At 41.1% G+C, this 25632-nt stretch overlaps 1 protein-coding gene across 7 annotated transcripts in view; it reads right to left on the bottom strand.

Moving 5' to 3' along the window:
• ITGA6 (integrin subunit alpha 6) overlaps positions 1–25632 on the bottom strand; it is a 139658-nt gene that overhangs the window by 28629 nt on the left and 85397 nt on the right. For 2 of the 7 annotated variants that reach the window (XM_017837529.1, XM_017837538.1), the window contains exon 1: positions 18784–18998. The exons of the other annotated variants lie outside the window; for them this stretch is intronic. In XM_017837529.1, the coding sequence (XP_017693018.1) occupies positions 18784–18944 (161 nt within the window). In that variant the 5' untranslated portion in view covers positions 18945–18998. Of the gene's footprint in view, positions 1–18783; positions 18999–25632 lie in introns of those variants that run through there. 7 annotated transcript variants of the gene reach the window in all.

A 25632-nucleotide genomic window follows, 5' to 3' on the forward strand; every position in this document is an offset into this window, starting at 1 on the left:
GACTTGGAGACAGGACTGGAAGGAATACTAAGCAAGTCTGCAGATGACACAAAACTGGGAGGAGCTGCTGACTCCCTCAAAGGCAGAGAGGCCCTGCAGAGAGACCTGGACAAATGAGAGGGCTGGGCATTCACCAACCATATGAAGTTCAACAAGGGAAAGTGCTGGATTCTGCACCTGGGATGGGGCAACCCTGAATGTCCATACAGACTGGGGAATGAGATGCTGGAAAGCTGTGCAAAGGATTTGATCAGTTCAAGTGTAAGACCCAGGACACGGTAGCCATGTGAGGAGTGGCTGAGGGCACTTGGTCTGTTCAGCATGGAGGAGACCGAGGGGAGACCTCATTGCAGTTACAACTTCCTTGTGAGGGGAAGAGGAGGGGTAGACACTGATCTCTTCCCTGTGGTGACCAGTGACAGAACTCAAAGGCATGGCCTGAAGTTGTGTCAGGTTTAGATTTAGGTTGGATATTAGGAAAAGGCTCTTCACCCCAAGGGTGGTGGGCACTGGAACAGGCTCCTCAGGGCAGTAGTCAAAGCACCAACACAGAGTCCAAGAAACATTTAGATGATACTTTCAGACGGCACATGGTGTGACTCTTGGGGGATGGTCCTGTGCACAGCTAAGTGTTGGACTTGATGATCCTTGTGGGTCCCTTCCAACTCAGCATATTCTGTGATAAGATGCCCCAAACATCCTATGGCATCTCAGACACCTCCTGAGATCAGCAGATTGTTCAGCCTTCATTAAACAAAAAAAAACAAAAAAAAAAAAAGGGGGGGGGGCCAAAAAAAAAAAGGCATCAATCCAACATGATCTCAAAGGAAACAGGCAACCTGAGATCCTTTCCGATGCCCATATCCCCCCATAAAAATCTTGTGTAAGTTATTTTTCCCTAATCTTGCGTAAGTTATTTTCCATTGTATAAACAAAGTAATTCAAAGCAGACTTATTTAAAACTTCTCAGACTTCAAAGAACTTTTGTCAGGAATCCTGTCACTAGTCTTCAAGGTTTATCAAATACAAAAATCTTGAATCTGTCACTGTAAGTCCTTAGAACACAGTTCAACAGTAGCACACACTATGAGCAGGCACTTGCAAAGGATTAGATCAGTTCAAGTGTAAGACCCATTAAAAAGAGGCATAACTCCTTTGTTATGCCTTTTCTACTTTTCTGTCCCACAGACCACAGCAGAGAAGACTAAACCTGTGCTCCTAGGTTCTGCAAGACAGGTTACAGAAGATCACGAGGATTATAAACATTATGAGGATTATCACATTATTAGGAACGTAAGTAAGAAAGTCACATGCATCTAATCTTTGGTTGAATAAATAAAGCAAAACAAAAATCCCCTGCAAGCACATTGTGACTTGGGATCAGCAGAGCTGCTATTCAGCTTGTCTACTGTTTAAGAGATACATTTGAAAAATCAAAATTCTATCATAGAAGCCAAATTACTTAATTTAAAATTCAAGAAGTATGATGTATACCATGCATCAGTATGAATTTCAGCATGACTGCAGCAGTCCAAATGAATCAGCTTGTATTCTGAGCCGTGCTACGTGCTAACAGAGTCAATCCGGACTAAGGACACATTCCAGTCATTACTGTATGGTTACTTACTCAGCTGTGTTTTAATAGAAGAATTTTAATGAAGTTTGAGCTCATTATGCTAAAAACAGGTTAGGTTTTTCTGCAGCCATGCATGTTTCATTTTAGCTTTCTCAGTGGCAAGCAGAAGCTCCTTCTGCAAAAGGAAACAGGTAAGGGGTGGGGTGAGGAGGTGCTCTCCTAGCTATCACTATCTCCTTACACTGGTAGATGAAACACCAACATTAAAACCTAAGAACTTCTTCTGCAAACAAAGGGTCACAAAAATGCGTTCATAATTTCTCCCGACCCATGATCACAGTACGGTTCATTTTATTCACTGGGACATCTTCCTGAAGGTCTGTGTACAAGGGCTACCATCACTACTTTCAATTCAGGTCTGAAATGCCCAAAATCAGGCTCCAGAACCCATGTTTAGATACCTAAATAACACCCCAATGTCAAGACCGCAGAATCAGAAACAAAAGGCTCCAACATGCAGACAATTTTACTGATTTTTCTATCCCATAGCAGGTTTGCCTTATTACTATACAGAGAACATAAGCTCAGCCATACAGTATACTGAACATAAACATGTCTGAGCATCAGCTCCTGTCAGAGCCTTAGCTTTTTAATATTTGAGTTATGATGACTTAGTATCTAATGTTTACCATATGAGCTAAAAGTCAGACAAAAGAAGTATTACTATTCCTCATATAAATTAGAGGAACAAATGCTTCAAACAACTTGGATCCTGATCTTCCCCATTCCTCTTGCTTAAATATAAAGTGATTGAGTTTTCCCTGAACCAATCAGATTGCACAGGCATTAATCTACAGAAATGCAACATAATGAACTATTAATAGAAGTTAATTTAAAAGAAGTGTCTATAGAGTGACAGTGTTGGAAAAAAAAATCAGAATTCTCTCATACTCCGGCGTAAAACTACAATGTTCTTTAGCTCTAATTATAATTAAAACAAGCACCTTCCAATTTCAAACTAAAATTCTAATTTTTAACCAAATTAATCCGTCCAGTTGCTCTCTGTGTTAGAATTAGATTAATTACTGCTTTCTCTTAATTACTTCTTGGAAATACGTGATAATGATTCAAGTCCCACTGCCAATTATGAGCATCTGCTGGCTTACAGGAACAGATTTACTTCCTTACAATCCCAGATTCAGGGCCAAATATGAGATAATCTCATAAAATCACAGCTCCAGGATGTCCGTTTAACTGACCTCACTGAGGCACAACTTTGGCTCAGGTGGATCTGACTGCATCATCTGATCAGCTGTACCTGCATGGGCAAGGTGCAGTCAGAATGCAACAGGGACAGGCACAAGCCCCACTCTGAAGAGGGACCAGCATAGCACCACACCCCTCTGTGTAACATCACAGCACAGCTACACCCACCCTACACCCACCCATCCTATCTGAACAAAACAGCTGAGGCAAGAAAAACTCCATTTTGCCAGTTATGCCAAGCACTACTCAAGCCTTAGAAAAGGCATCAAGACATCTTACTGACTTTTATCTAGATCTGGAGCAGACCTTTAGATAACTGTATGTAGCAAACATGCTTCATAAACCTGTCTCCATAAACACATCTCCAGGAAGCAGAACGAAGCGGGAACTCATTGCCCACATTCAGGTAGGCACCAGGACTCAGTTTGCCATCTGCTGTTGACTGGTGTTGCAAACACATAACTATAGCTCTGAGGCCAGATGCACGAACAGTCTGTGAACTCCAGGGCTGGTCACATCCACAAGAGTCTGTCGGATTCATGAATAGCAGAATCTATTGAATGCAACATATAAGGTTCTTTTGGACTGCTGGTGATAATGCATTAACTGTAGAGCAGTTATATACAGCACTAACAATACAATTGCAATCACAAGCTTAACATCCCAGGTCAACACTCAGCCCAGCTGAGGACACGAGGCTTACCAAAAGGCATCCCCCTTCTGGGGAGGGCGAGGAGGACAAACCCATCGATCTGTCCCTGCAATTTTGAATCAAATTATCATCCCCTGATTAGATGCAAAATTGAGGTACTTTTATACTTTATAGCCACAATTGTGCAAAATGCTGCTGGTGGGACTGTGGTCAAATCTTAACGTTCTTCGTGGGCACATTTATAGAATGTTTCTTGGTAGGAGGTGTACTTCCTTTGTACAAAACATTTTTGGGTATCAGGTAGAAGAATGAGACCATGTGGCCTAAACCTCACTCCAAGTTCTCACCCCCGATGCCACGGCAACACAAACCACAAGAGCTCCATCTGATTTCCGCACTTGGGCCTACAGGCCCCCTGGCATACTGAGCTTTGCATTTTCTTCACTATTTTATGCTTTCAACAACTGGTATTTGAAAAGAAAAGTCAGGGGAACATCAAGAAGAAAGGGTGTAACTTCATTTATTCAAAAATAGCCCAAAAGAGTTGTTGAGATCCAAAGCAAAATACACCAGAACCAACTTTCCATTTTAACAGACATTACAGAATATTAAGCAGTAGGGTGCAGATTTTAAAACCCTCCCTGCTTTCATTGGTAATTTTTGAGACATTTAGAGGTGGCTGTGGCTCCTTCTCAGCTAATGAAAACAACAGTGAGAACTGGGAGTAGTATCTGCTCACAGCTATCTGAACTCCCTCCAGTATTCCTTATGAAACTATCTTGGTCACTTCCAAAAGGAAAGTTTAAGTTAAGATGAGAAAACCATATCAAAAGAAAGCCAAAAACCCTCCAAGCTCCTGGAATTATTCCCTCACTCCACAGTGAAAATCTTTTCCTCACTTATAGCCTGGAACTATCCAAGGACAACATAAAATTTACACAGCATACTTCAGAGAAGGAAAATTATCAGAGATTCATTACAGTTCTATTTTGGAATAAACACTTACTCCAAAGAAATCAAGCCAGAGGAGGGAGAAAATCTTTAACTTTTTTTTAAAAGCAAATCCTGTTCATCAAATTAAGAGGCTCCATTGAGTAATTTACCTTTTGATTTAAACAAATATAAAAAATACCACAGTCTGTACCAAGTTCAAATACTCTACCTCCCAAAGTTTTCTTCATTCCTTAAATTCTTTCCTTTTTCCATGGTATCTTCTACCTAAACAAGGCACCACATCTTTGCCAGCCTTTCTTTAAAAGTAAAAGCAACGCATCAGTAGTTTCAGCTCTAACAGACTGGAGTAGAAATCATAGAAGTGTTTCCTGGGTAACAAACCATTAACCATTTCCACATACAGGGGAAATAAGATAGTCAGTGGTGTAAGTAATTTCCAATTTTGTAGCCTTCATTGAGCACAAATCTCCAATTTATTACTGCTGTTCTCAGATAACAATGCTGCCGCTGCAGACTTTGCATTTCATTGTGTTTTCAGAAAGACTCCATAACACACAAGGAGGGCAAATTTGGAAAGTGTGAAGCTAAATGCTATGAAACACCTCCAACCCTGACTAGACAGAGAGATTCCTGCATCCTTTTTCTCTCCCAGTCCCAGTATCTTCTTGCAAGGAGCTTCACTAGATTGAACAAAATGAAAATAGAGTTCTAACTCAATACTTAGATTAAAATTTACTACCAAATTATCACTGACAGTCACTAGTCGTCTACCAAATGTTTACAACCTCCAGGCAGAGACCTCTGATGATGTCCACAATGTGGACATCTACAGCCCTCCACAAGAGCTGTATTTTCAGTCCTCTGCACTGGTTTGTTCTCAGCTGGTTTTAGAACTGACAAACACTGAAGATGGGAACATCAAACCAACACAGTGTGTCAACATCACTCGAGTTAGTCAATGTGATAGATATCACATTTGAATACTGGTGGCACCACCTCTGCTTTGTGCCTGGATTTGGCTTCCCACAACAGAAACAAGTCACAAGACAAGAGCACCACAGACTAATTGTCCCTTCATACACTTGGGCTGCTAATGGGAACCGGAGCTGAACCATGAGACTGGACTGCTCCAAAAAACAACCCTCTCCCAGTAAAATACAACCAGTAACCGTGTCAGCAGAGAACTTACTCATGATGCTTTTTACAGAGATATCCATCACGGCCAGTATGTTATTAACAGCTATTTTAAGTGACTGAATATTCTCCTAATCTGCTACTCCACAGCTGCATTTTGGAACTACCAGTGCAAAGCCATGGCCAAGTACACCATTAATCTATGTTGCCTGGAGGCTTGGCACTTGAAGGACTGTGATTTTCATTTTACTCCTTCAGCCTTTTTCAGGAAACAGATAATGACAGAGACTGGAAAAAAGAAGCCAAAGGCAGCATAAGGACTACGGCAAGATACTACAAAGCAAAAAGATACCTGTTGTTTTGGAAAGGCCACTTGACTTCCTGAAAGTCACATGGAAAAATAAAGGTCCTCCCCTCACAGTCCAGAGACAGCCTGCATGATTTGAAACAGATCTCCTTTCCATTGGTACAAGACATATTTCTTAGAAGAAATGGTACCATCTGCTCCGAAGTTGAGTTTCAAAATCCGGTTTTCCATTTCAGACACCATTCTCTGGCTTTAATCAGGAGACACCTCACAGTTTTGTCAAACTGCTATTGTGAAATAGCAAGCGAAACCTGTATATTACTTACGGGTTTAATTTCTCCTTCACAAGCTATACAGTCATTCTGATTTAACGGAAAGAACAACACCCATGCCAGGAACAGACCTGAGTGCAAAACGGTTCTGTAAAGCAGACAGTTATTTTTATAATTAATCTACGACAAATTTATGGAAGAAATAATGTTAAAAGTATTTTCACTCAGATTTTCTAACTTGGCAGTGTGTGTGACACCGCATGAAATCCTATTACAATAACGTGCAGTTTAACTCAAGAAGTGACAAGTGTACAATTTCAAGAAACCAACTTGGAAGGCGAGGTGCTGGCACTTCCAGCCCAGCCCCTGCCCGCAGCCACCTTGTCTGCAGTAGACTGACTGAACCGTGAGGGTCGTCCCACCACAGCCATTCTGGCACAACCCAGCAACAGTGCACTAAGGGGCAGGTTCCAACAGCAGCAAGACAAGCAAGCAAGGACAGCTGCAGTAAAGCAGGGGTGACCCAGCGGTCCCCAGCTATCTGCAAGCACAGAGCGAGTGAACTGTCTGTCCCTGGTGCCCCCACGCCACAGTCTTGCTCTCCTGCCAGCTGCCCCCACACACCAGGGCCCTGGTCCATCGCCTCGTCCAGTGCTGCCCCAGCTCCCGAGACAAAACGGGCTCTAACGAAGCAGCCGCTACATGAAGCAGTCAGTCAACACATAGCATCTCCATTTGAAAAATTAAAGAAGTATCACGTCATCTATTAGCTATATGTTTTAGAAAATAAACATGGAAATAATCAAAATATGGAAACAGTTTCTCAGACTTTGCCTTAAAAAAAAAATAAAATCTGAAAGTGCAGTGTGCCCAGGGACATTTGAATGCACTACTTGTTAGAGGGGTAACAACCTTAACAGGCTTATACTGTTCATCAACATGCTAAAAGACATTTTTTTAAAAACTGCAGTTCTATAACAGCACAAAACAAATATTTGGGTTGAAATGTCATTCCCCTATTTCTTTCAGTGAATGAAGTACATCAGTTTCATTTACGACCATAATAAAACCATTAAAGGGCATGAAAGAAGTACAGCAAGAGGGTCAGACACTTCACTGTAGAATCAATGGGCAATATAACGTGCTACAGCAACTAATCCCACAGCCCTGCAGTATACGAAGAGCAATTGCTCCTCAGCTAACCCAAGCCATAGTTCCTTCACTCGTACATCCAATTATGAGATTCCTCCTGCTCCTCCTTTTCCAGACTTACCACTATCTCCCTCCAAATCATAGGGAGAAAACCAAGACAGGTAGAAACCTTCTGCACTAGATACATAACCACAGAAATAGTTATATGTGACTCTGACAGATTCACGGTCTGAACAGAAGTTCATCACATTTAATTAAAACATACCAACCGGCACCCCAAGGGGAAGCTCTCCCACACCAGACCAATACTGGCACTCTTGAGCTAAGCTGTACCAGCCCAGCTGCCACCATAAGGTCATGGACTAGAGAGTCCATGTGGGACCAGGCTAAAGAACTCCACATGTGTAGAAAAAGCATGTACCTTCCTGATACGTCATCCCTAATAAATATTTTATAGAGAACAAATACACAAACAGCCATCAAACACTCATTTTGACAGCCAAAAGTCACTTGCACGCTAAAGCACAGTTCAAATTATTCTTTCAGTCTTAAGATCATCATAGCCCTGGCTTAAATGCCTATAACAGAATCCACAGTTTGGATAAGACGTTTCTTCCAAGCCATGAACTTAATGAGAAAAGCAGATGTGTCACTGGGTATATAACACATAGTCCCCACACACCTTCAAATTAACTGAAAACACTGGCATTCAATTTACTTGGAAGAACGTCACTCCAATAAGGTATTTTTGGAGGAGAAACAGGTCATACAAATGCCTATATAGTTGGGATGCTTAAAAAGCCCTTGTTTTATGTTCCACGCAGATACTAAAGCACTGATCAAACGGATCAGAATTAAATCATATATTCACAAGAAACTTCTCAATATACACATTTGTGGAAGAAGAAGCTGTTACATTTTACTATGAACAGGAATGTACAAACTCTGAGAATTTCAACTAGCGTTAAAAAACTAAGAACAAGATTTTTCTGTTTGCAAAATAACTTGTTTGAGACTATGCCAAGAAACCCACTGCATTCTCCTCCTCTGCATACTGCTTCTCCTCCACATGCACACATACTTAATTTTTATATGCCTCCCCTCACACATACACTTTTTCTTTCACCACTCCCCACATTCTCACTTGAGCAGAATTTGGAATTAAACAGTTGTTTTCAGGTATTTTTAACACCCTATGTTCCTGTAGGCTGCAAGTTGTGCAAACAGTATTACAGCTATTACCAGGACTGGATCTATCTGACAACAAGTATTCCCACTATAGGCAGGAACACAGCTTAGCTGGAAAGAGAGAACAAACGTCTTCAGCAATATTCTCAGACCACACTACATAATTACCATTATTACAGCAGAAAAATAAACTGAGTGGATGAAAAGATTACAGGGACTCTCATAATTATTCCATACTTGTAGTAGCAGCTACAGGAGTTGGCTATGTAAGAAAAAAAAATATATCAAACTTATTTTAGCGTCTTTGGTCAAGAAAATAATGTAATTTTCACATTAACAATCACAGGTAATTCAATATGAGCCATGATATGTTTTCACACACTCTGCTATACGTCACTAAGAGCCAGGAGATTTAACACCACTACGCAGGTAACCAATCTTCGTAATTCCCTTAGCAGAGTACTGTGAGAAGAGCAATAAGAAAAGGACACAGAAAAATTCAGCTACACATGATGATAGCGTCCTTGCTATCAGCAGCAGCTGGTTGCCACTTTTGACCATTTCCAGGATAAACATGAAGACCTTTGACCCACGCATGTGCTGCTGATCAAACAACTTCAGGCATTACAGGGGGGAGTCATTCCCAGCATATCTGCAATCTTGTTTTCCTTTGTTTTTCAAGGATCTATTTTATAAACTTGCTTTTGAGGAAGGTGACAATGCCAAGTGAAACAAGCAGAGGCTACGCACATACAGCTCCATTTCAAAAAAAATGTCATCTTCACTAAAACTGAAGTAACATTCAGTCTCTCTCAAGAATTTCTTCCATTCCTATGGGCACTAGCTACCAGCAAACTCAACAACAATGCTGATTGTTCATATCTACTGTTCCTTATTTCTTAAAAGATCTCCAAACTCCTTGGAAGTAGAACACAAATGCAGAGAATACAGCTGAAAAGTAACCTAGAAGCCTGCTAGCTGACAGTGAAATCCAGGGCAGGATGTGTCCATGTTACACTGGAGGGACTAGAGTACATTTTTATATTGTAGATGGCATCTTGACAGGGTGCATCCTGTGAACCCCTCTTTCTTTTGTTCTTGATTCTGCAGACCTTCTCCCTTCCAAACACAGCCTAAACATGACACGACAGGAAATGACATATTTTTAGATGCAGTTCTGTAAGAGGAAACAAAAAAAACTGCCAAAGCTCCAACAGAGCCAAAAATGGTCAATGCATACTAGTAAATGCTCCAAAAATCACAATGCAAGAACTAGTACCTTTTTGCCTTTTACGGTCATTTTGATACAAAAATCTATCTCAGGTACTTCACAGCAGAATATATCTGGCCTGCTCTTTAAACTAAACCATCATAACTGCAATGCTCTTTTCCAAAGTAACTGCCATGGAATTCTCAAAATAATGTTAGAAAATGTGACACTCACGATACCTTAAATCCAAGAGAAGTGCATTTTACCATGAATACAATACATTTTATGCTAAAATTGCAAAAGGAGCTTTATTAACCATTTATTTTTCACATATAGACTAATTCCCTTAAAAATGGAAGTAAAACTTTTTTCCATGTTTGTTTGCTTTCCTAAGCCATATTCTTCTCCCATTACCTTCAAAGCAGCAACCTGCTTATGTATATCACAATCAAAAAACATTCAATGCTAATTAATGAATTTTTCAATGTTTTCCAGACCATTCTGTATAGTTCTTTCTTCAAATATTCCTGTGCCTCTTACTGTACCTACCCTTCCTAAATATCACTTTAAGATGTTAATTTTCCAGCTAATGTTTCACAGCACAGACCACCATCTGCTCATTCAATAATATGGATCTTTACTTACTTGTTTTTTTAAACGGTCATTTTGCTCAATAGCCTAATCTGAATCTTCTCCCTTCCCCAGAATATGTCCTCAAAATGTGGCATTTTTACAGTTATGGCTAGAATGATTCATCTAGACCCAGGCTGGTTCTGAAACATTTAAAAAACAGCTGATTTTAAACAGCAGTTCTTTTGAAATGGATGAGGTGTCTCTTATGAGAATTTACCAGACTGCATTCCTTACAAAACTGACAGTTGCCCTGGCACATACAAGTGGAGTTTAACAGAGGAGAACAGAATGGCCCACGCTGACTGGTGAGCTATTTACCGCTGTAACATGCCAGGTAACCCAATATGCTAATTTGGAAAACATTCCGGTTTACTTGGTGGAGACACCAGACAGGAACAAGTTAGATCAGTAAACCGTTATTCTCTGCTTGTTAGACTTTGAGAAAAAACATTTATGAGAACCCAACCTACCTGTCCCACTTCTGCATACGTTTTTCTTTGTTGTTCACAAATTAACATTAGTAACATATACTACAGACAACTGCACTCATCTTAGCAAGCATCATAATAGTGATTTTGTTCTCCTCTTCATTCCTATTTTATAAAGAATAACATTAATATAAATTACATAGAGATTTTTGTATGAAAAAGCCTATACAACTGCAGAATATTTAATAAAGGGCTGTTAATAGTAAATAAACTTCTTAGAAACATCAATAAAAATGTTTAATTAAATAATAACACCACATGCTACAAAAATTTACATTTATATTGTACAGCTACAGGTCAGACCCATCAAATAGTCCAGGTGCAGACTGAGCAGGATATCCAGTATTTCTGAAGATACAATTCAGACTATTTATTATTTCCTGACTTGGTACCAGTAATTACTAAATTATAACAAAAGAAGGGATTAATTAGGACTCTCTACACAGGTGAACAGTATTTTTAACAGTAGATGATGCAGTGCATGCAACTTCACGTCCGGATGAAGGCAGATCCATACCTGACGGTAGGATTGCCTTGTGGTTTATTCTTTAAGCACATGCAAGCTAAAGAGTCTTATTCACCATCAAAGTAGACAGCACAAGAGCGAAATCAATACAGAAATTGTAGCATCTCTTCCAGTAACTCAAACCGATTCTGGGCCCAATACTACCAGTACATCTTATCACTGCACACACCTTTTGAAAGCTCTTTGCTGCTTTCAAGGCCTCAAAAAATTTGGAAAATGCCCCTTTAATGCCCCTGTTGCAGAAGGACTCCTGGCACATCTGTTCCAAATCCTGCTACTTTGGCACCAAGCGGAACACAGAAAGCAGACCTTGTGCTGTACATTATGTACTTGCAGATACCTGAATGGTTCATTCAACATCCCTGTATCTTGATCAATATTCTCTCTGTCTGCCTTGCTTTCTACCCTTACGTAGCTGATGGGGGTCACATTTTAAGTTTAAAGAGCACCATAAATTTTCTTGTGCCAGCCAGTCCACAAGACTGGGATAGCAATGAGCTTCAAGAAGCTGCCTGCCAGCTGAAGCTTTCAGGATGCCAGCACCATAGGGAGCCTTCATTTTTCACTCAGCTCCAGCCCACACAGCTGAGAGACATGGCAGAACACGCATGCAGCACACATGCCACAGTCAGCACTCCAGCACCCCACCTCTCACTGTGTAAAGAGAACTGCAGAGAAAATGCTTCCCCGGCTCACTCCTACCTCAGGTTTTATGTGGTTAAGTGTTATGCTCTTCAAACACATTTTAGCCCATTCAACTTATAACTACAGTTCTCAAACTGAACTATATCTCAGACTAAGAGGATTCAGGATGCATTCTACCCCCAAAGATTTAGAGCAAACACTGTAAGAACTAAAGCTCCTTTCCACAATAGAATATATCACAAAGCATGGAAGGCTTTATGTTAGACATGCACACAGACACATCTACTTTGCCTATCTGTGTGTGTCTACATCAGCTGAGTTTGAAAAGCTGATCTTTCCAGCTGTGAGCCCTCCACCCAATACTTTTCTGCCCAGCTTTCGGGCATCATTAAGCAGAGCTGTCAGAACTCACAGACGCTGCTCAAGAACACAACAGCTTGTCAAGGAGAACGCTTTCCTTTTGTCCTTAACTCATGTTTTGTGCAGTTCATTAGTTTTCATTTGCTTTAGCAAAGAGAAAAGCTTTTTTCCTCCTTCCCAAGATTAAGGTCTGTCCTTGACTGTACTACGTTATTTTGTTCCAGTTACACTATTTTAACCTTGCTTGTTTTAGAGGATGCAAGATTAAGTTTTGGATCTGTTTCTGAGACGTGTCTCATACTTTGGCCACAACAGAGCTCAATGGGCTAGCATATGTTGTGTTCATCAGAGCTGATTTATATCTTAATATTATTTAATAAGAACTACCTGGTATAAATTTCATCCTTTTAGAAAGCAATGAGTACAACAGATTTGGACCAGAGGAACTTAAAGCAATTTTGGTTAATTGAGCCATCACTTAAATTTTAATGCTCTTGCAATGGCTTGGCAGGTCTATGTTTTACACAGAGTAACAGCTTACAGAACACCCTTCTCTTTCCAAACACTCAGCCTGAAGAGAGGAATTTGTGCCTCCTCAAACTTCCATTCCCCTCTATTGAGATGTTTAAAAATAAGAAAGCATAAGCCGAAATGCTTCTAAACCTGTCATCACCTCTACCCTGTAAATGGTATGCCCTAGCAACCCCAAAGACATGGTACCTCCCACATTAGACACTGGTGCACCAATTAGGCTCAGCATCAGTAAAACAAAAAACTATGAAACTAAGGAGTTGTATCAGGTACAAGCATCTTCCAGTAAGAGCATAATTTTATGAGCTGTAATTGAAGCTGGCAGCCTGTTTCTCAAAGCTGGAGTCTACACATAAGGCCATTTATCATCACTGCTGATCAAAGGTATATGCTGCAGTCCTTACCCATGGAAAGCTCCAACGAGCACAGCAATGAATTTTGTTAATTCTTAGTATCACCAGCCTAAGAAAAAGTAACACAGCTACCACAGGGTTACTCAAGATTCTTATGCAATTACAGATGACCAAAGGAAAAAACATTACCTGAAAAGTATATGACCTCTTGAAAAACAAGTTTCTGAAGGAGATGGAGGACTGGGATAAGAGCTTTGCCACTTATCATGTGGGAAGGTTAGCTTTACACTATGAAAGTCTGTCTCACCAGTTAATGCTGCAGTGAAGTTGAATCTATGAACTCACACAGCTAATGACAAAGGACTGTACCACAGCATATGTCTTCTGACACAACCTTTTTAGAGCCACCTGAACTAAACTGGCCTGATAGAAGCACATTTTTGCTGTATGACCTATGACTACACTAGTGCCTTGCAGGGTCTGCTCCTCTTCAACAACTGACGAAAGTGGCTACATCAGTGCAACTTCTTAGTATGTATCAGCTCAAGGCTCTGTTTCATCCTTCATGCTTTACCAGAATTCTGCAGGTCTAAGCACACAATTATTTCCTGTTCCTTTGAGGAAAACAACTAAACAAAAGGACCCTAAATGGGAGTCAGACAGTGACAATTATACAGAATTTCCAATCTTTTTTATACCTGACCTGTAAACTTGTCAGCTGTGTCTCTACTATAGTGATAACCAACGGCACAATTCAAACTCAGTATTGGAAAAAAGCCTGCCTTCTGCAGTTTGACTCTTTCCCCTTATGCAATGTAAATTTATCTTCTCACTTCTTTCACCCATGGTACTAGTATGATGGATCATCTTTTTAGAAATCTATCCCTTACCACTACAGGGAAACTCTTAAACTACTCCTCCCTCCTCCTTCACAACTTCATTTGATCCTGACCTTTGCCACAGGACATCTTATCTCAAACATAGTCAAACTCCTGTACTATCACAAATTAAGAAAGCAAATAAGCGTACTAACCAGGTTATCCAAGAATAGTTTGCATAGACAAAAAGCAGAGACACACTCAAGAAAAGAAAATACAGGTAATATGAGACAGTAAGAACGCAGTCTAAAAAATGATATTGAGTATAAATACTCTCTTAAATTGACAGAAGCAATTAAACTAAATTAAAAGTAAATTAAACTAAAGACCATCACTATTACAGCTTTTAATCCTGAATATGTAAACGTGCTGTTACTAACTGTCCACCTGAAGTCTGAGCTACACTACACCACCTTTGCAAGCACAAATTGTCATCTTCCACTGCAGACCAGCATAATCCAGCTCTCTGTTGCTGGAGCAAAGTGTCTGTGAGCCCAAGCCCTCAGACAACACGGAAGTACTGGCTAAATTCCACTGAGGATGCACTGCAGCAGTACAGCAATGTCAGCAGCCCTGCTGACCTAAGGCAACTGTGTTATGTATTGATATAACAGCTCACAGTAGAGATGTGCAGTATCAGCAAAACCTGTTACAAGTAAAAATTTCAATAAGACACTGCAATTTTTAGGACTTTATGGCTGCTAATGGTCAGTGTAGTCTTGACATAAAGTGCCTATCCACAGCTTCCAACAACGCAGCTTTGCAGCTGATAGGAAGATCCTGAATGTTGATAACTACAATTTCTTCCTTTTTTTGCCTTATACAATAACAAGAAGCTCATATGAATTCAGTTCCATACTTCTACTGAAAATATCATCAGAATTACATGCAAGTAAACGTTTATGGGTGCCTTGCAACTCAGGATATTTTGTATCATTCTAAACCATAAATAAAAAAGGGCTAAAGGGTGTTAGGTTTACAGTTGGACTTGATCTTAAGCATCTTTTCCAATTCTATGATTCCATGAAAGTTACATACAAATTTAGGTATTCTTGATGGTTCTGTTTTAATTCAATTTAATTTAATTTGCTTAAATCATCATGAGTTACAAACAAATGAACTGGAACAGACCTGCTGGATGTCTTACACAGAGTGTACACAAATAAAGACCATTTTTATATATATTCTATACATGTAAAATTACACATATGTGACTACCTGCATGACATATGTAGTGAGTAGCTAGTAATCATACATTTATTATAATAGTAACATATTTATAATATAGTTGGTGTAGTTCCCATCTACAGATGCTAGACGCACTCACATTCTCCATCACAGGACTGCTTACATTTTAACCACGTTACTCCTATAGTTATGCTGTCCCTGAGTCTCAGACCCCTCCAAGTTACAAATGTTCTCCCAGTCTGCAGACGAAATGCACTGCTGTTGTGCCACTACCCCCTTGCAAGAACCAGAGCTCCCTGCCTTTCATCATATTGACAAAGAGATTACAAACAGAACAACTTTATACAGGGCAATAAGCCCAGTTCTCTCAGAGCTCCATTAGTCTTTTCTGCTGCCTGATTCACTGTGCTGGACAATGAACCAGAACCATACACAGAAATCCAGGGAGGCTGCCCTTGGTACCTCCAACATTAATGTTCCCCAATGCACATTAAGATTGCCTTCAGCTGTCTTTCACACCCATACACCACTAGCAGTCCACTTTCAGTCACTGTAAGTTATATTTTTTCTCCTCTCCAAATGACAAACTTTCCAACTTTTCTAACCTGAAGATACTCACAAACTAAAACAAAATATTATTACTAGCCCATAGTCTTATACTCAGTATCATTTACAACTAAAGTAAAAGCAACAGAACAGGCATCTACTCATACCGTTGGGAGTTAAGTAATTCCTCATTAGCAAACATGGCATTTTTAGCATTAAAAGATTGTCATTCAAAGCTAACATGCAATCTACAATATCCTGTGACTAAGAAAAAGTTGATCAAAAGTAAATACCATGTTTAATCAAATGCTATTTCAGCTGTACCTTTATTTGTCACACTTCCTAGACATTCTCCACCCTCATCTTTACAGAGGATTGTTGTAATGCTTAACACTGAATTATCCGGAGTGAGGAAGAGGGAATCATTTCACTTAAGAACCACTTAAGCAAAGCAAGAGTAAAATTACATATTGTTAGTTTGTTTTACCAAGCCTTGCTCCAAGCCACAGACTAAACTAGCTCTTGAACACAATTAATGTCTTTCACTTTCTCTCTTTTTCTTGTTTTTCCAAAGATGGACTGATCTTGCATGTGTCTGTTGCAACCTGTGTCTAATTTTATAAAACTGGAGAGGCAGAAGGGTGCTTAGGCTGGCAGATTTTTTTGAAATGAGGGCCTCTGCCAGATGAGAACCCAAGTGTCACTTTTAATTAAGTTTCAGTGATGAAACAGGGTTTGTGTATTTTTGTCAACTACTTAACACCACTCACATTCAAACTGCAGCTGAGTTTTGAAGTTAGCATCCATTCAAGAAGAAGTGGTAAAATAAATACTTCTTTCTAACTAAGAGACAGCTGTACATAAAACCATTTTTGCAGCAGAGGTAAGACCAAAATGCATCTGGGAATGCAGAGGTATTGCACTCCTGATAATAAACTACTAAAATTCCGGCTGTTACAAATAGTGGGTGGCATACAGGTATTAGACATACTCGCTTCTCAGTAGGAAACCTCAGTATGACCTCTATTCCCATAACTTTCCCTGAGTATATCTGGACAGCAGACATTGTTCCATCTATGAAGAGTCAATCTAGAAACCGAACGTGGTTTCCATAGAAAACACAACACAAATCCTTTGATATTAGTTCAACATAGCTCATTTTTATTTGATATAAAACCGCAGCCCAACAAGGGAGGCTTCACTTCGAGTCTTGCCATCAAAATTCCCATCTGTTTCGTAAGACAGAACTCACACAAAACGAGCTAAACACACCTCAGTCCCTAAGAAAGTTACAGTATAGCATGTCTTGTCTTACAGCCACACACTACTAGTCTTACAGACAGAAAAATGATGCTCAAAGTGACTACAACATGCCTGTTCGACATAAAAGGTTTCATTCCATGAGTACTACCCAGCAGCTACCCAGGGTAGCACTCTAATTCCTTATGCTAAAACCCACGGATTTGAAAAATGGCCAAGACACCTCATACTCAGAAGTGCACATCACCATAAAACGCAGTTTGTCTAGTCTGGTTTTGTCTCTATTAGAGACCCTTGCTTCTCATGAAAGCCTGGATTCAGAAAGTCATGTCAAGGCAGATAGCATCTGGCTCTGCTCTGTCCCCAGATTTGGACTGCCTGAGGAAGCACTTACTATACATACAATACAGAACTTTCATGCCAATAATCTCTGAGGAATTTCAGCCAAATAGTACAGACTAGCTTGAATACTGTGACTGCCCTTGTGTTTCTACTGACTTCACAGCAATTGGCTTTCTGTCTCTGCATATTCCTACACACATTCTACCAGTACTGACAATATACAAGGAAGCTAACAAGCTTCAAGCACTGCTTTCTTAGTAGAACTAAAATGAGACCAATGCAGGAGTAATCCTGTCAAGAATTAAGATAAGGGCCTCTGAAAAGGAGCTCACAGATTTGTATTTCCTTCTTTGGAATGCTACGGGTCATTTTATCTACTGATACAAGGTGAAATATGGCTATTTGTGCTTTATACTCCTCCATACACTGTAATTTTAATGAAATCACATAAGAATGTAAGTGTGAGCAAGATGAGCCCACAGGATTTTTAAGTAAGTTTACCTCCTAACTTTAGGAAGAATATTATTTCTTTCCAGCTTCCTTATCTCACTAACTCTGTATGATAACAGGCGTGTCTTCCCTCGATTTGAAACCAAATATTTGAGGAAGGGGCATTTATTTAACAACAATATTTTATACACACACTCTATCCAGCACTACTGGATAGGGTGGGGTCCAGCAGTGCTCAGCTACTGACACAAAGCAGCAGAGATGCTGAAAACGTACAGAGACTTACTTTGCTGTCTGAATTTCCCAAAATAAGTTCCTAGCTATGCCACAAACACCGATTTATTTTTCCTTCTTTCCTTGTATCACCTCCCACCTGCACTCCCGGGCAGGTGCCGTCTTGAACAGCAGCCCCTGGTATACCGGAGGCCGGGTAGGCACAGGGAGAACAAACCCGAGACCGCAGGCAGGCACCGGCGGAGCAGGTCGGCGCTGCCCCGGAGCCCGCGCCGGGTTCCAGCCTCCCGGCGCACCGCGGGCACGGCCAGCGGGAAGGATTCCCAGCGGGGGCCGTCGCTCGCTTCCCCTTTCTCTCCCGCCTCCCCGCAGGCCCCCAGGGCGGGGGGGCCGCTCGCTCCCAGTCCGACCCCGCCGTTCCGCGCTGTCCCGGCCGGCGGCGCCGCAGCGCCCGCGGCAGGTGCTGCCCCGGCCCCTCGAGGGCCCCGCGCCCCCGGCCCCGCTCCCGCCGCCAACTGGGCACCCGGTGCGGGCTGGCGGCCCCGGCCCGCCGCCAGGGGAAGTTTCCCGGCGCTGGAAGGGAAGAGGGTCCCCGCAGGCGGCCCGGGACGGGGCCGGGCGGGGCGCTGAGCACTTACAGCCGTCTCTCCTGCGGCTCCAGCTGCCGGTGCATGGCCAGGGAGAAGCCGAAGAGGCTGCCCGGCTCCCCGCTCCAGCTGACCACGTTGTCCGTGTCCAGGTTGAAGGCGCCGGCCAGCGCCGGCAGGAGGGGCAGGTAGAGGAGGAGCGCGGCCGCCATCTGCTCTCGCCAGGCACGGAACCTGCCGCCGCTCCCCGCGCTCGGCGCGCCCGTCCTGCCCCGCCGGCCCCGCGCCGCCACGGGCCCGCCCCGCCCCGCCCTCCGCGGGCTGCCCGGCCCCCGAGCGCCCGCTCCGCGCCGCGGGGGCGGCGGGCACGGCTGGGCACGGCTCGGCACCGCACGGCCCAGCCGGGGCTCGGCTCCCCTACCCAGGCAAGGGCAGCCGGAGCAGTCGCCCCGCTCGCGGATCGCCCGCGCCTGCCGCGCTCCCCGCATCGGGGGTCCGTGCCCTTCGTGGCAGAAAATAAAGCCGTGCCGGGGGCGGGTCACGGCCGCAGGTGAGGGTTTTTCCGCACTGGCAGGGGAAAAGGGCAGAGAGCTCCCTCGGTGGGGGTGTTTTATACATCAAACCGTGTCCCCAGGGGACTCACACCTGTCTGGGTGGCGCTCAGCGGCATTAAGGATCCGGTCGGTCCGGGTACCGAGCATGTGCATAACACACTGCTGAAGTGTGCTAAGGTTGATACAGAACTACGGCCAGCATGACCCCAGTATTCAGTCTGTATTCCCCAAACAACACATCCACAAGAAGAAGAAGGGGGGGCGGGGGGGAAGGCATATTTATCTGTTTTCCAGACTCTTTGGACAGCACATCAGGACAGAGACTCAAGACTACCTAAATCTCCTCCTCCAGCGATTCCTATCTCTGAACACATCTGAGAATTTCTTACCTCTACCTTTTTAATTGTTTGAAAGCAATATGTGGTTTTGGATCCCAGGTCATTTTATCTCGTGCTTTCACCCATAACTCCAGAAGGGTATTTGCAAGCATAGAGGTTTTGGTCTTTTTGCAGAGGGTCTTGGTTTAGTGTTCTGGTTCAGGGAAGTGGATGCAAACTATTAAAATTCCAAAAACTATTCAAAAACTACTCACAAATTCCAAGCAGCATGACGACACTGGGTTATTCTTTTCTACCAATATCCAGGATATGAAGAGAGAAGCTAAGATTCAGAGAAAGTGAGAAAAGAGCAATTGAGACAGAGCATTCAAATATGTTGATACTCCAAATAACTCCTTCTGGAACAATACTCTGCTCCCATGGAGTTAATCCAGGCTACTTTTTCCAGAGTAATTATTCTAGGATAACTCCACGTATAGACAAGTCTTTGGCTCAAGTCCAAAACACCCTTGATCAAAAGAGAGGAAGAAAACACACCAGAAATGTGCATCTAATGTGGAAACAAAACATTTTGTTAAATTAGGCTCCCAGATATTTATTGGTAATAGAGTCCTTCCCTGCTTCCTCTTCGTGCCCAACTTATTCAAAGTCTTAATCCAGTGTTCAATCACTGCCACAGCAGAAAACTGTACTGGCATAAATACTGCCCTACAGTTTCACTAAAGGACCCATGAGAAGGAAGGGTCCCAGACTAATTATAAGCTGGCTTACTACAGTCCACGTATTTCACAGTAATTAGTAAAGATTCGAAAACAAGTATTTTAAAACCGTGTTGATGTCTGTACCAAAGTCGTAGCAGTTTGCCTTTAAGGACAATCAAAACTTGCATGCTTCTAATACTCTAACAGTAACTATAGTTACTTTTTAAGTAATGCCTGTACTCAGCAACTTCTGTAAGGAGTCACAGAAATCGTCCAGAGCCACTTGAATGATACTGGCACATTAGGTGTATCTGATTTCTCCCCCTCCCTCTAACCAGCACTGCCTGGGCATGTTGTACCTGTTTGTTGTTATCCACAGAGGTTGCTGAGGGGAGAACAGGGTTTTATCATCTCCTGATGCAGTAATAAGCATTCCAAGATGTAGTAACATTAAAACTTGTCTCAAGTGACCACAGCAAGAACAACAAAAATAGACCCTATACAGGGTGGAGCAAATCTGCACACAAACAGCTTAGAGTTACCTTGGATGGTCTCTTGTAATTTTGTGCTATTTTCATTTGCTCTAGATGTGGAGTGAAAAAAAAAAGTTTTACAAATATGTCAGTTTCCTTCCTTTGCTCTTCCTCCAAAACAAACATGCTGTGAGTTATCTATAACTAACACGTACTTCAGGAATTCCTTTTTTCACAATCCCTGTATAAAGGGGGACCAAGATTAGGTATGATGACGAACTAAATGTGAGCACCCTGTTATGGATAATAATGTAGTGATTCTAAGAAATGCAATGGCCAGATCAAAGGCGTTTCTCTGTTTTGTAACAAACACACTGCTATTGCTGAGTTTTCAAGCTGTCTGCTTATTAATGGTGTGTTGATACCCAGCCAAAAGGCTACAAGGTGTTTGCCTGCTGTGTCTACATATTAGAGCAAGCCTTACTGCCAGCAATACTTTCCTCCTCCATACAACCATCTCGCTAATTACAAAGAAAAAAAAAATTTCTCGAAAATAGAAGAGGTGGAATGGAAAAGCTAGAGCTTGGCAAGACATTTTAGACTTTCCCTAGAAGGCACAATGCTTTACATTTCTGAACTTCTATCATTTATATCAACAATATACTACGCAAAGAAATACACAGTTTCTGGATACTCAGCTCTGCAGTTTTAATGCAACACATCAAATGGTCCTGAAAAGGCAAAATATGTAAACATCCCCTTCCCACTTCCTTTCAAAAAACTGCTTGATTTTATAATTTACGTAATTCCAGATGAAAAAATAATACTGGCAAAACCGGTTTGGATTGGTTCACTGTACAAGTTCTAAAGATACAGTGTTGTTTCAATTCAGAAATGTAAACCAGTTTTAAGTGTTAGTAGCCTGAATCAACCTTCTGTGTGGTTCCTCCTGAACACAATACTCATACCATTTCTAGAACTGCATGTTCTCCAAATTAATTACATTTATTGAACAGATGCATCTCAACAGCTACAACAAACAACAATTTTTATGCAGCCAGGTTATCAGACTATTTTTCCCAGTATATCCTCTATGGCTGTTCTTGGTTTCCTGTTAACAATTACATTAGGAGTAGCAAACAGCAGCACAGGAGATAAAGGTGCTTATAGTGGTAAGTGAAACAAACTGCTCAACACCATGTAAGCAAAATGTTTTGCTTTGAACAGTCTAAAAACCAGAGCATTAAAACAGTTACATTTACACACCTGGTATTCTGAATTATACAGAACTGACACTCGTATTTTTCTCATTTATAACTGGATGAAGAATGTCTCAATTTTTACTATCTTTTCAGAAAGGTTACCAAGATGCAGCTTTTTTACTAAGTGCTATATTTAAACTACAGTTCTAGATGAAGATGTTGCTACGTTCATATGACTTTTCCTTTTCTCTTTGATGGCTAAAACAACTGTAGATGACATTCTGCCATTCTTTACTTGCATGCAAAGTAAAAACATTTTACCTCAGTAGACAAAGTATTTCACAAATAAAAATATGAGTAGAGAGAAATATTTCAGTTCAGACTCGGAATTTCAGTGAACACTGTGACCAGTGTATACAGCAGCTCTTTCAGTCTTTTACATCTAGAGAATGTTTTTCCACCCAAGTTGTCAGGTACATTCCTTAAGTAGTTTCAGAATTACCAGCCTGAACTGTTTGGAGAGTAAACATCTTTGTAAACATACTTGGAAGCACTTTATGAGTGTAGCTAGGCAGAGATCAGACAAATGGGAATTGAGTACCCATAGTTTGGATTGCTGTGGAAGGAATTAAAGCAGCTCCTTCAAAACTACTTATAACTAAGCCATAAAGTTGCAGTGATTTTGAACATATGCCTGTATTCTAATTCACTTGTTACATACACCACTATGTAAGATTCCCCCCCCCATAAGAGTAGCCCAAGCTGCAACACATCATAAGCACCTTTGCAGCCCCATTCTGTGGTTCTCTCACACAGTCATTTATATCCCCAAATCATTTACATCACCACAGTTGAAACTTGTAGCACTGACAGCATCCCAGAGCTGTCTATACCATGCATGCTTCTTGATCTGCAATACTGTGCTGCATGTGAAACCTTGCTTGTCTTGTAGCACTTTTCACCAGGGTAGAGAGATATAACCCAATACCAGATGCAAACTTTTGGGCAGTTCTAGCCAACTCTTCCTCCATGTCTATTTGTGTATCTTCCAACCAATTTGCACCCAAGCAGCCAACTATTGCTTATAGGCGAGCAGAGGAGATTAAAAAGATAAGCAAGGTATTTCTTTGGTAGGTGTTGGCAGAGAGTGGAAGAATAAGAGAGACGGTTTACAAGGAAAATATTCACAGGATCTCCCTGGAGATTCTCCTCAGGAATTCAGAAATCCTTCGTGGGACATATTTTAACTCCATCAAGAGCCAAAAAGGATCATGTTCAGGACACTTTCATTTTCCTAGCTCACACAGGTCTGACTGAAGAGTCTTTGGCCATCACCCAAAGCACAGCTCCACCCAGCCTTTATAGCACTTACCTCCAAGAGCTGCACTGGGTGCTGGACACAGAGGACTTAGCCCTGTGACAGTCTGCAAAGCACAGGATCAGAAACTTTAATCACTTGAGGAATCTGGTCTCTAGGTCACTATCTGGCTTACTGTATCAGCACAACACAACTGAGATCCCCAGCTCTTCATGCAGCAAATTAGTGGAAACAGCTGCTTGGTCATTTCCACACTTATTACTCCTGTTCCCCCATGAGGTCCTGGATCAGCCCCAGCTGTGAGGCCAACCAGCTGGCTGTTTGGCTTCCATGGAGGAGATAAAGCTCAGTCGGATTGCACAAAGGTTTCCAGTGACGGACAAGAACCATGCAAAGAAATCCAACTTTTTTTTTTAATAGATTTAAATTTTTCTATAGTCACTGTCTTCAAAGGTTTTATAGTTTTGGTATAGAGCCACCTCATTTGCATGTGCCAACCAAACCATGTCTGCCACTGATTCAACAGGACCTGTGGTCAAGACACGTTTCAACACGGCTTTCAGACTGTTGCAGACAAAGCAAGCAAGGGCTGCTTCTCTGGTTAAGGTCTAAAGCAGCCTCAGAAAGATGCTTCCTCTACTTTCTTTACTCCTTCTTTGCTAATAGAAGTCTTCTCTTTTCTTTTTTTTTTTTTAATAAAAATAAATCTAACAAATTTATTCCCTTTTCTCTTTAGATTAACACCTTAATTTCTGAAAAACAAATGGGACAAGGCAGAACTGAACACCACAGTCATCTTTTTCTAGGTTTTTTTTGGATCACCACCATTTAAAACTATTTCTTTTCTGGACAATATATAGTTTTAATTAACCATAGTCTTTTAAATCAATCCATAATAAGCAAATCCAATCTTTTGTTATATTAAATCTCACTTGCTAACATGCTCACTAACAATGATGAATATGTTAATAATGCAAAGGCTGTAAAAAAAATCCTAAGTAAAGTCTGTAAAAGCCCAGTCCACTCAGGATTTGAGCTACTGTCTGAATGAAAATCAGGTTGTTCTCTCTCCCTGATTTGCCTGGATATGAATAGCAGTTATGTGGAGATTGAGGACACACTGTAGTTCTCATAAACTCCCTTCTGAGAGATACAACCTTTACTTTCTAAGATTCTTTTACTGTTATGCTAATCTACCTGTAATGCCATTTTATATGCAAAACCTATCAGATACTTTAACTTTCTCATTTAGTCAGACAAATTAAGAAATTAAAATCAACAAATTAAGACAACCTGTTATCTAAGAATTTTTTAAATACTACTTCCTTATCCAACCACTATCCATTTACATCCACCAAAGGAAAAAGACTGAGGATTGTCTACATATGCAGTATTTTCCAATTAACTGCTTCTGTTTAATTATTAAACCACTACATTAAGCTCAACAGGAAGAAACTTTTTTTTTTAATTCTAGAATAAGACTGCTCTCCTGTGAGTTAATCAGGAACAATTTCATGTTTAAACAAGCACTACAGAAATTTAGTTCCTGTGCAGTTCCAGTTTTATTCAATGAAAAGATTCATTGCATGATGCTGCCATGACCAGGCAGGCTTAGTGAGTGAATTGCAAATCTAATCAGTTTGGCAAAGGGTTTTACGGAAGCTGCTGTTCTGGCTTTGCTGACTTCAAGTGATTTTTTTTCTTTTGTTCACTTGTTGCAAACAACTAAAATCTGGGTCAAGGAAGGAAAGGTCATTCATTAATTATGGAAGTGCAAATTTTTATACAGTGTTGGAAAGGTTTCAAAAACAGTTTTCAATTTTGTATTCATTGTGTATTCAGTTTTGTCATTATTTTCCCCCATCTTTCTATACATCTAAATTTCAAGCATCTTCCTAGGAAAAGGCAAAATAACTTGTGCCTTGTAGGCAATCAGAATTTAAAGAATTGAGTTTAAACAATTATTCAAATAACATTACGAAATGCTAAAATATTTATGGCACAAAGACATTTCCACATTTCTATATACTGTAACTACTCTAATGTTTATTTTCAGACCATCATTTGCTTAATCATCCTCTCCAACTTAATTCTGTCAGGGGAAATTTTTGTTCTGAAGGTTCTAAAAGTCAGGTTTTGAACTTTTATATAGTAATCACATTTCACAGAATCACAGAACATGACAAATTGGAAGGGACCCACAAGGATCATCAAGTCCAACTCCTGGCCTTGCACAGGACCATCCCCAAGAGTCACACCATGTGCCTCCCCAAGAGTCACACCATGTGCCTGAGAATATCATCCAAATGCTTCT

The sequence above is a fragment of the Lepidothrix coronata genome, unplaced genomic scaffold, assembly GCF_001604755.1.
Source record: "Lepidothrix coronata isolate B3197 unplaced genomic scaffold, Lepidothrix_coronata-1.0 Scaffold7, whole genome shotgun sequence".
In the NCBI taxonomy this organism is placed as follows: domain Eukaryota; kingdom Metazoa; phylum Chordata; class Aves; order Passeriformes; family Pipridae; genus Lepidothrix; species Lepidothrix coronata.